Source organism: Chlamydotis macqueenii, chromosome 10 (genome assembly GCF_036417535.1).
Source record: "Chlamydotis macqueenii isolate bChlMac1 chromosome 10, bChlMac1.mat, whole genome shotgun sequence".
Lineage (NCBI taxonomy): Eukaryota > Metazoa > Chordata > Aves > Otidiformes > Otididae > Chlamydotis > Chlamydotis macqueenii.
The window spans coordinates 21,070,609-21,082,398 of NC_141565.1; the positions used below are offsets into that span (position 1 = coordinate 21,070,609).

The window sequence follows — 11,790 nt, forward strand, 5'->3', positions numbered from 1 at the left end:
CCGCACGGCAGAGGGGGAGGTCCTCCCCTCTGCCGGGACCGGTCTCTCCCCGCCGGGGGAAGGGGCGGGCCGGGCCGCGTCGCGCCGCTGAGCTCATCGCTGAGCGCCGGGGCGAGGCCGGGCGGCAGGAACCGGCTCTTCGGGTCTAGGGCCGCCGCCTCAGAACCCCGCGGGTGGGTTGGGTGCGGGCAGGGGGCCCGGGGGGGGGGGGGGGAGCGGAGGTCCCCGAGGCCCGGCATGGCTGACGCATGTATTTCTTCCTCAGATGCGGGCTGAGGCGTTGCTTTTGCTCTGCAGGGCCGGGCTGCGGCAGCTCCCGCCGTTCCGGTTGCGGCACCGAGCGCCGGGCGCCATGAAGCTGCAGTCCCCCCAGTTCCAAGCGCTCTTCACTCCGGGGCTGTGCAGCGTGGCGGGTGAGTGCGGCCCCGGGGCCGGGGTCCGGGCATCCGCGGGGCCCGGCCGCGGCCCTCGCAGTGGCCCCGCTTGCGGTGGCGGGGCGGGGGGACAAAACGCCGGCCAGTGCGGGCCTCGCACCTCGCTGCTGCGGGCACAGGCCCCGTCCCCTTGCCGGAGAAGCGGGCAGGGGATTGGGTGGCTGCGGTGGGGTGTTATCCCTGAAGAAATTTGGGTTCACAGTTCGCTGTGCTCAGCCAGAAGGAAACTAAGCACTGTTCCTGTGTTGGCTAAAATGTTAAAAATGTTCCACAGCCCAGAGTCCTCTAGTCTCAATTAGCAACCTAGTTAGTTTAGATTATCAGAAATACCCCGGAAAAATGTATCAGAAATGATTGGGAAAATTCCTGTGGGTGCTCAGCTGCGTGTCTAATCTGCGCATTTCGCGTGAAGCTGTGAGGTGCGTACATACTTAGTGCATGTTTGAGTGTGTATTCCCACATCTGTGATCTTAATTTGTGAAAAAGTAGGCTATGGCTAACAGCATGCTATGGCTTTTATTTTAGAGAGTGCTTTATAGTTTTGCTTTTCTTCCCAGAATTGTTTGAGAAGAAGAACTATGAGCTGAGAATAGCAGGAGGTGCCGTGAGGGATTTACTAAGCGGAATGACACCACAAGATATAGATTTTGCCACTACAGCTACACCATCAGAGATGAAGGAAATGTTCACATCTGCTGGTGTTCGTCTGATCAATAACAAAGGAGAAAAACATGGAACCATTACTGCCAGGGTTGGTTCATTACTTGGATCTGTTCTAACTGTGTCTGTGAATGTGCAGCATAACCAGTAGAAATCTGGTAGCACGCTCTTTCTTTTTTGAAGTATCACAGTAAGGGCTTAAAGGAGGCCCCAGTTTAAAGTATGGAATGGGTTTTTGCTTACTCTCTGTTTGTGGAATTCAGTTAAATACCATATTTTAATGCACGTTACCTCTGCGTAACCCATCCATACTGCTGTGTCCTCACTAGGAAAGATAACAAACGCTGCCCACGTGTTCAGATAATGTGGGGAAGTTGATTCAAGTGTTTTCTGCTCCCGATGTCCCGAGTATTGCTTCCTCTGGCTTGCTCATTCCATCTTGTGCAGGAAGATTTCTGCAGACTATCTAGAAAATTAATAATGCAAGGATTATTTTCAGATGTTTGTATTTCTTGATTGTCTGCTCTGTGTGAAAACATGGTACGCATTTGTATAGTTAGTGTTCAAGCTGAGTACATGCAAACCAACATGAGGCTGAAAGAATATGTAAATGTATAGCTTTTACGTTTATGTTCATGATTGTGGTGAAATAACAATGTCTGTGGGATTTTCAGCTCCATGAACAGAATTTTGAAATTACTACTCTTAGAGTAGATGTTGTCACCGATGGACGGCATGCAGAGGTGGAATTCACCACTGATTGGGAAAAGGATGCTGAAAGGAGGGACCTGACTGTCAATTCCATGTTCTTAGGTAAACTCTTTGAAAAGATAATATTTAGATGAAACGCTGCTTTACAAATTAAGCCAGTAAATTCTGTCTGTTTCCGTTTTGTTTGTTTGTACTGCTGTCAGCTGAGAAGTCTGTACAAATATGAGAGAAGATCTGACAAAACAGGTCAAACCACACAACTTGTCTTCTGTATTTTCAAATTAGAGTGTTTAGTTGTGCCAGCCGTGTTTGTAAATTCATATTCTTCTGGGTTTTGTTCTTCTAGGTTTGGATGGGATGCTGTATGATTTTTTTAATGGATACGAAGACTTGAAAAACAAGAAAATCAGGTTTGTGGGAAAGGCAAGTGAGAGAATACAAGAAGATTATTTACGAATCCTGAGATATTTCAGGTACGAGGTTTTGCCTTTCCTGGATAAAGAACCGAACTAAGCCTTGTAGAAGATTTCAGAAACATGTAAAAAGAGTTGCAATTATCATATCGTTAAGTTTCCTCTAGTATTGTAAGTTAGAATATTTAACACTGTCATGATATTGATTCTCTGAGCAGCAATAATAAATGGAATGATTGTTCTCCATCTAACGTACAGGGGTTTTATTTGGACAGATTTTATGGAAGAATCGCAGAAGATCCTGGTGATCATGAACCTACTACACTGCAGGCAATTAAAGAAAATGCCAAAGGTTTGGCTGGAATATCAGGAGAAAGGATTTGGGTGGAACTGAAAAAAATTCTTCTTGGAAACCATGTAAATCATTTGATTCAACTTATGTATGAGCTGGATATTGCCCAATACATAGGTAAAGTGAAATGAAGGTTGATTTCCTACTCCTATATCACATACAAACAGAACTGCAGCATAGCAAAGTGCGATAAAACTTGTTTTTATCCAGAAAGAAATTGCATTTGGTTCGTGTTTTTTTTTTTTATGTTGTTTTGTTTTGTTTTGTTTTGTTTTTCCTTTGTTAGCATCCGGATTTCTCATTAACACTCTTTCTTGCCCTTCTCTTGTGTGTATCCCTTTAGGACTACCTCTTGATGGAAATTTAGAGGAATTTGCCAGAGTCACTAAAAGTATTCAAAATCTGTCTCCAAAACCAATGACTGTTCTGACAGCGTTATTTAAGGTGAAGGATGATGTCACAAACCTTGATCTGAGACTGAAAATCTCAAAAGAAGAAAAAAACCTTGGCCTTTTTTTAGTGAAGCACCGGCAAGAGTTAACAAAAGCTACAGGTCCGGAGCCGCTTAGACCATATCAGGATTTTATAATGGATGTAAGTGCATTTCCTATTACTTTATTTTGTTGTTCACAGTAAACTGGATTTCCAGTTTTACGGAGTAGCAGAGATGACAATGCCTGGTGGAATGAAAGGGTCTCAAAGAGTCAAGTAAGAGCGATTCCATCAGCAGGCTTGTTTATTTGCCTTAGGCAGATTTTTACCAGGGTTTTAAAGACTGTGATATTTTAATCAGAAAGATGGGATGTACTGACAAAAAATATTATCCAAATTTGGATTGCTCCCAGTGTAATACTGTCACAGTAACTGGCAGAATATCCTTCTGCATTGCTGATACCAGTTCCAGTTAACTAAGGTAGGGTTGGGTTGGTTTGGTTTGGTTTTCCCCTTTGTTTTTCCTCTGGAGAGGGGACCAGAAATTAACAAGAGCTATTGCAAACGTTCTGGCATGTCTCTGCAACACAAAGCAGAAACTTTGGTATAAAAAAATTCTTTGCCTTTAGTAGAGTTCAGTTTTGCAAGAGGATAGATAGCAGACATTTCAGAAGCTTTTTTCTTTCCCATCCAAAATATTGAGCCTTTAAATTATTTTTTTAGAAATTATTTCAAGCAACCAACCAACCCCACTATATTTTTAGCAGTTCCAAGCACCGTGTGTTCCGTAGCAACTTTTTGACTGGATTTAAAAGTCAGGCTGAAAAATGCCATATTCAGTCATCTGGAACAGAAGTTCCCTGTGAACATACCTAGGGACAAGACAGTTGGCTGTGCTGTCCCAGCTGATCTACCCCTCTCCCTCAAAAAGTTGGAATCTCTTGAGATGCAGATCCTGTCTCATGTTTTATGTGAAATTCAGTCTGCAGTGAGGCCTGTCTCCCACAGGAAGGGTAATGGTTCCTCTCTAGTTGGAGGTTATGTGGAGGTAATAGTTACAGCTGTTGCCTGGAATTCAGGAAGTGCCCAAGGATCTCCCAGAGCCTCCAAGTTAGGACTGAGTTTTAAAACTTGTGAGGCACGAGAGATCCTTGCTTTCAAGGTTCCAATTAATCATCCAGATGATTAATAACATACCTAATAAGATGTCATGGGAATAATACAATGTTGAGCAGTTTGAGCTGTTTTCTTCTATTTCATAGTAAATCCTCTCTCTTTTTTTTTTTGTCTTTTAGTCTAGGGAAGCTAATACAAATTCCAAGATCTGTGAGCTTCTGAAATACCAAGGAGAAGAACATCTTTTAAGAGAAATTCAGCAATGGACTGTGCCTTCTTTTCCTGTTAGCGGCCATGATTTAAGAAAAATGGGTGTGTCTTCTGGGAAAGAAATTGGAGCGGCGTTACAGCAGTTAAGGGATGAATGGAAGAAGAGTGGCTACCACATGGATAAAGAAGAACTGTTAAGTTGCCTGAAGAAGTTATAAAATTGAATCATAGTAGAGAACTGTTTCTGCCCTGCTCTAAGTGTAACTGAGATAGCAGTAAATATTCTGTCACTGTTGTCGCAGCCAATATAGCGTTTGTCGTATTTGAGATCTTCAGACCACGCAGTTCTCCTGATACTCCTGATTTCTGCAAGGAGAGATTTAATTTTGTAGTAATGTAAAATGTCATTTGCCAAATTCCACATTCTCTTACTTCTTTTTTTATAGTATTTTAATGAGAATTATTTACTACTTTGTCTTATCTCTGGGGCATTAGAGGTGACACCAAGATTTTTCTCAGACTTTGCTACATATTAAAAAAAAAAGTTTCTATCCCCTAGATAAAATCATGGGAGTTTGTTGTGCCTAGAAGAGTGATAAAGTGTCTAGAAATAACGAGCTCTAGGTCTCTTTGTAATTCAAACTAGATACCAGATGGAAATACTCACTCCAGCGGTTCCTGAACAGTCTTACCATGTAAAATAAGACTTTTCTATAAAGATTTTTATTTTCCATAATTCCAGAAACAATTTTAGATTAAAAGGATGACTTGGCTGAGTCAGTATCATGAACTTCTTCTCTATTCAGTACTTTTTTAGTAACTTGTTTGTCGCTGAATAACTAAATGCGTAGAAAACTGGTGAAGGGTTCTTCAGGATGTTTTCAGCTTTGCGTGTGAAATATACTGTTAGCAGTAGAAGGGAAGGAAGATCCAGGCTCCCTGCCTTTTCCCCTGCTGTGTGTGGTAGTTGACTGCAACTTTATTTCCTTTTTCTTTCCCAGTGAGGTACAAGTGGAGCTCAGGTGATGGTTTTGGTGTGCCTCAACAGAGGGAACCTGCACTGGAGCCTGTGGCTCTGTCACGCTCAGAGTTCTAGTGCTTTCGAGAAACAACCAGTGCCCTCAGAAATTCTCCCCACCTCTTTTCCGGTAACTCGCAGCACTGAGACCCAGAGGCGTTCACCTCCTCTCTGCTTTGCAGGTGTTCTGCTTAAAGCAGTAGGATTATTTTGGGAAGAAGTCTTGACATCCCTGCTACTGTCACATCAGCATCTTCCCTGTGTCGGTTCTGTGTTCATTATCCAGAAGTTTCTTCTGCCTGAATAGATCCACATTAAAAGTGCACTCTGAAGTAAATTCAAAAGGAAATTCTAAAAAAATTTTCCCTTTCAAAATTAATAAAGAAATGTATTTATAACATTTTGGGAAATACAAGAAGTAAAGGGGATTGGTTAAAGCTGAGGGAGAGAAGGAAGCTAAGACAAGGAGAGAATTGTTAGCGTAGCTCATGCTGTGCTCAGCGAAGAGTTTGTACTCTGAACAGCAGCCATCAGTTAACGCTGCAGAAGAGAGGGTTTTGAAGCAGTGCCGTTCCGGGCTGGTCATAACAAACAGCTGCTAACATCCCTAGGGTTTTTTGGTGTGCCTTAAACAACCCCAAAGGAACGGCTCGAACTGAGAGCATCTCCTGTGTATATAAACGTTATTGCAGGTTTAAGTTTTCCTACAAAACCATGGCAACTAATAATTTTATTTCATTTTTCTCAGATACCATTTTGCAACACTAGATGGCAATAACACCAGAGCAGCGCCACAAAAAAAAAAAAAAAATCAGCATTTCATGATTTCATGCAGTTAACTTCCCAGCAGCATTTTTTCCCCCTTTTCCTAGGAAGTCAATTACTTAAATAAATCTTTCTGAAAGTACTTAGGAATTTCAGCAGGATAACAAGGGAAGGAAAAAAGGGTTTGTTAGTACGGCAAATCTCATAAGAATATGATAGTCTTTGATTTAATTATGTAATTAAATTGAAGCCTTCTTGTGCAATTTATCAAACTACTGAAATGTTGGGAGGGAGACAAGTAATAAAATTCCCTGCTACAGCAGGATCTTAAAGAACACGTGACAAAACTGCATCCTTTAAGGCAACTTCTGTGGAGGGAGTAAGATATTAGCACCTTTGCCTTACCCAAAATTTTTGTCAGGATCAAACTCCACTTGGAGGGAAGATTTTTAAGGACACAAGCTTGAAACCTTTACAATCTCCAGTGCTCGTGAAAAACAGCACAGACAGATTGTTCTGTAACTGTCATAATGAAGCAGGCCTGCTTTGAATTCAGCGCAGTTAGCACATTTGCTCAAATAGCTCATTTAAAAATCGGGTTGTGCTTGAGGTTTCCAGTTGGTCTATCCAGCATCCCTGTGTTGCTACATTCCAAAGAAGTTAAATCCTAGTAAAATGAAATGGCATTAAATCGAAATAACAGCATATCTTAAGTAAGCAGTGTTGAGTTCTCCATCTTGAGTTCTGGAAAAATGTGTTTGAATAAATACTTACGGAGTACGAACTATTTAAATATCAGATGGGGAGATGAGAGATGAAGCTGTTTGATACATACATGGCCAAGTAAAGCGCTCTTCTCCAAGGGATTGCTTGACAATGTGTTTTGATTAACGTTACACATCATCAGAGTTTTTCCACGTGGCTTTGCTGGTTGGTGGCTGTCCCCGGCTCCCCAGCAGCAAGGTGAAGTCCATCGCTATTCGGGTCTGTTGGAAAAAGGTTAAAGAATGACACCTCCCGGACACCCACTTGTCCTTAGAAGGGGATTTACCTGAAAAGTTTGCAAATGATGAAGCAAACTGGTTTACCTATGGGTGAAGCTAATTTTCAATAGAAATGCTGCTGCCTGGAGCAGCAGAACAGGAACGCAGCCCACCCCCAGAGCAAAGCACCCCGGGCACCCAGAGCCCCTGCGCTGGAGGGTGCCGTCCCCCTGCACCCCAGGCCGCCCTGGCAGGAACCTGCCTGCGAAGGGCAGGATGGTGAATAACACAAACTGCTTCCCCTCGCAGATGGCTGCTGAGGATTAATGAAGGGTTTTACCATTTTTCTCAAGATGTAATGATCTGTAAAAATGATTAAAGGGCCGGATTGGCTTGGCTGCGTTTGCAGGGGAAAGGGCACAGCTGAGTCTCCCCGCAGAGCCCATAAACCTCGGGCCTGGAGCAGAGAGAAGAGGAAAATGCTAACCGCAGCACGCCGAGATCTCCGCAGCGCAGGCCCTGGGGAGGACGGGGGTCTGCGCCGGGGAGGCCAGGACCCCAGCGTCCTCCTGCCACCGACGCTCCCCCCGCTCTGCCTCGCTGCCCTTCGCTGAGAGCTGGGATTTATAGTGGGATACACACACACATATGTACATGAGAGCTGTATCTATCTGTGGCGCCTGTACTTCATAGATAGAGCGAGAGATGCACACTGTGGGTGTGTAATATCTATATTTAGTAAATAAAGTAATATTTATATCAATATACTATTAAATATATAGTTAAATATTATTTTATATATATATATATATACACATATGAAGTTTAGGAGCCACAGATTTTTTGTGTGTCGATGTGTGATAGGGTTTGGAGGTGACTGTGTGGTTTTTTTTTTTATATAATGTATATATACATTTTTATATAATGTATATATACATTTTATATAATGTATACATACCCCGGGCAACTACAGGCCGGTCAGCCTCACCTCCGTGCCTGGCAAGGTCATGGAGCAGATTCTCCTGGAAACCATGCTAAGGCACATGGAGAGCAAGGAGGTGGTTGGTGACAGCCAACATGGCTTCACCAAGGGCAGATCGTGCCTGACCAATTTGGTGGCCTTTTATGACGGGGTAACAGCATCGGTGGACAAGGGACGGGCAACGGATATCATCTACCTGGACTTGTGCAAGGCATTTGACACTGTCCCGCATGACATCCTTCTCTCTAAACAGGAGAGACATGGGTTCGATGGATGGACCACTCGGTGGATAAGGAGTTGGCTGGATGGCCGCACTCAGAGAATGGTGGTCAACGGCTCAATGTCCATGTGGAGACCGGTCACCAGTGGCGTCCCTCAGGGGTCCGTGTTGGGCCCGGCCCTGTTCAACATCTTTGTCGGCGACATGGACAGTGGGATAGAGTGCACCCTCAGCAAGTTCGCCGATGATACCAAGCTGTATGGTGCTGTCGGCTCGCTGGAAGGGAGGGATGCCATCCAGAGGGACCTGGACAGGCTGGATAGGTGGGCCCGTGCCAACCTCATGACATTCAACCAGGCCAAGTGCAAGGTCCTGCATCTGGGTAGTGGCAATCCCAAGCACAAATACAGGCTGGGCGGGGATTGGATCGAGAGCAGCCCTGAGGAGAAAGACCTGGGAGTGTTGGTAGACGAGAGGTTCAACATGAGTGGGCAATGCGCCCTTGCGGCCCAGAAGGCCAACCACATCCTGGGCTGCATCAAGAGGAGCGTGGCCAGCAGGTTGAGGGAGGTGATTCTGCCCCTCTACTCTGCCCTGGTGAGACCCCACCTGGAGTACTGCGTCCAGTTCTGGAGTCCCCAACACAAGAAGGACATGGACCAGTTGGAAAGGGTCCAGAGGAGGGCCACAAAGATGATCAGAGGGCTGGAGCACCTCTCCTATGAGGACAGGCTGAGAGAGTTGGGGCTGTTCAGCCTGGAGAAGAGGAGGCTCTGGGGAGACCTTATAGCAGCCTTCCAGTACCTCAAGGGGGCCTACAAGAAAGATGGGGAGAAGCTGTTCAGTAGGGCCTGTTGTGATAGAACAAGGGGTAATGGGTTTAAATTAGAAGGAGGTAGGTTTAGATTAGATATGAGAAAAAAATTTTTTACAATGAGAGTTGTAGAGCACTGGAACAGGTTGCCCAGAGAGGTGGTGGATGCCCCATCCCTGGAATCGTTCAAGGCCAGGCTGGATGATGCTCTGAGCAACCTGATCTAGTCGGGGATGTCCCTGCTTCTTGCAGGGGGGTTGGACAAGATGACCTTTGAAGGTCCCTTCCAACCCTAACCGTTCTATGATTCTATGATTAAAAAATATATATACAGACAGAGTGTGTGTATATATTAAAAATATATAAATACATATATATAAACATACACACATAGAGTGTGTGTATATATACTTTAGGAGCCATAGTTAAACAATATATGTGTGTGTGTGCATGCATGTGCACAGTGGGAGGCTGTGTCTATACATCTATAGACACAACCCCACTGTAGCCTCTCTGTGTACACCCCCCCCGCCCCCAATATATACATACAAATCCATATATGTAGTAAATATATAGATAGCCAGACAGAAAAAAATAACGTAGAGAGTGTGTGCCACAGTGCCCCAGCGGGCAGGGGCGCACGGGGAGGGGAGTCATCCCCAAAGTGCAAGGGTTCATCACGGTGGTGGTTGCTGTCTAACAAGGCGCACACGCTTGTGTGGCTACATACACACGGGAGTGTGTTGGGGCATGTGTGTGCATTATACTGGGGGGATAAAAAAAAAAAAAAAAAAATATATATATATAGGCTCACACATACACACATGCTCTGTGTGTGTATATATATAAAAAAAATTTTTTTTTTTTTTTTTTTACACACACGAGAGGTGTGAATATGGGGTAGTTAGCTATTAATAAATGTGCATATATATATATGGGGGGTCTGTGTACACACGGGGGGGGTTTGGAGAGGTGTGTATATGTATGTACACACACACAGAGACACACACACACACACATATTTATTTGCACGTGTGTGTGTATATCTATAGCTATATCTAGATATCTCTATATATATCTATCTATACCTATCTATATCTCTCTATCTATACCTAGCTATATCTCTCTCTCACCACCGCCCTCGCCACCCCCACCCCTGGTCCGCTCATCTGCTTCACCTGCCTTTATGTTTACTCATGGACAATTAAAATAAAATAAAATAAAATGTATCAATCGCATATGTATCTTGAACAACCACAACATTCCAAAGCCAACCAGTTGTTCCATTTTTCCGTGCCCCCTCCGTGTCCTTGCTCCCACAGGAAGCCTGGGGCTGGCCGGGCACTGCACCGTGGTCCCAAAGCGCAGTGACACAGTGGAGCAGGGTCATATCCAGAAACACTGCCAGCACGCACAGGAACTGTTCCTTATTTCCCAAACATTTAGGAATTTTTTGTCAATCTGTGGTCCTTGGCTCAGTTCCGCTCAACGAGAGTGAGGCCTCCACTCTCTGTAGCTCACACAGTAAATGTGTGCTGTACACAGGCATTCTGCTGGCTGAACATAAAAGCAGGATTATTAGCCTTAATTTACTTCCTCATAAAGGCATAAATGGCTCCTTAATGCCAAGGTGGGGGTTCTCGAGGGTTTAGGGTTCAAGCACCTTCTTGATGGCACCACCACCCTGGTGTTCCTCGACAGGAGGAGCTGGGGTGTTACAGGTGGGGACAATGTACACAGCCCAGCAACTGCGTCCCTAGGGAGACAGGGGCCGTGATACCCAGACACAGCCGGAGTTTGTCCTCTAAAAGTGCTCTAAAAGTTCTATTTACCACTTCTGGGAGAGCACCTACGGAACGCCATGAAGCGTGACTGGCTGTAGTATAACAATAATGCCTTTTCCTCCCTTAAAAAGCTGCCTCCAGTTCCAGTGGGATGTTACCTCGGCAGAGCGTCGGTGGTGGAGCGACCCACAGCGTCCTTCATTATCGGGCCGAGCAAGAGGACAAGGATGTAAAGCTTTGACATTTCAGACAATTTCTTCATAACGTGGTCAGACAGTAGCTCTTTAAGGGGCTGAAATTCAATTCACACGTTCCACTACCTGCGTGTCGCCTAAACTAGCCATCCTGCAGCTTCATTAGCCACAGTTGTACGGCAAGAGGCGGCTGGGAAGCGGGCCCTCTCCATGGCTCTCACACAGCCCCCTGCCCATGGTTTTGTGGAGCAGTGACGTGGTGATGCTCATCATAAACTCTATGTTCACGATTTTGTTTAATGCCTAGGGAAAGAAAAAAAAAAAAAAGGGGCAAGACTTCTTTTCTAACAGAGCAGGTAGAATTCCTGCTACCCAAGGAAGGTGTGGACACCATCGCACAGCGATCCTGAGCTCTCAGAAGATGCAAAGGATGAAAATACAGAAGAAAGGGGAAGCCCATGGCATGCTGCAGAGCTCCAGTGAGACAAAAAAAATTCTGCTGTAGGGAAAATCCCGCATCAGCGGCGCAGTCGGCAAGAAAACAGCATCCGCAAACGGAGCAGGTACCTGGGAAACCTGCAAGGTCTCATCTGGGACAAGGAAAGGCCAAAGCTAAGTGACCTCGCGTGTCTGCTTTGAAAAGATTGGAAAAACAGAGAGTTTACTCAAAAAAAATTGTTTAGCAAGTCAACTAAGAACTAC

The 11,790-nt window shown here is 44.8% G+C and overlaps 1 protein-coding gene across 3 annotated transcripts; it reads left to right on the top strand.

The window, feature by feature from the left end:
• Positions 1–48: 48 nt before the first annotated feature.
• Positions 49–5,118, top strand: TRNT1 (tRNA nucleotidyl transferase 1). Of its 3 annotated transcripts, none has more exons than XM_086755826.1 (8): positions 49–173; positions 266–413; positions 992–1,185; positions 1,769–1,907; positions 2,152–2,278; positions 2,494–2,687; positions 2,914–3,164; positions 4,298–5,118. In XM_086755826.1, the coding sequence occupies exons 2-8, from the start codon at positions 266–268 to the stop codon at positions 4,544–4,546; spliced, it is 1,302 nt and encodes a 433-aa protein (XP_086611952.1). In that variant the 5' UTR covers positions 49–173; the 3' UTR covers positions 4,547–5,118. The 3 variants fall into 3 exon arrangements, with proteins under 3 accessions (XP_086611952.1, XP_086611953.1, XP_086611954.1); XM_086755827.1 differs by having other exon boundaries at positions 55–173; positions 298–413; XM_086755828.1 differs by lacking the exons at positions 49–173; positions 266–413 and adding an exon at positions 617–853.
• The last annotated feature ends 6,672 nt before the right edge of the window (positions 5,119–11,790 follow it).

Coding starts and splice junctions, on each gene's coding strand:
- TRNT1 (XM_086755826.1), top strand. CDS start 266: ATGCGGGCTGAGGCGTTGCTTTTGCTCTGCAGGGCCGGGCTGCGGCAG. Junction 1,186..1,768: donor ATGGAACCATTACTGCCAGG/GTTGGTTCATTA, acceptor TGGGATTTTCAG/CTCCATGAACAGAATTTTGA. Junction 3,165..4,297: donor ATCAGGATTTTATAATGGAT/GTAAGTGCATTT, acceptor TTTGTCTTTTAG/TCTAGGGAAGCTAATACAAA.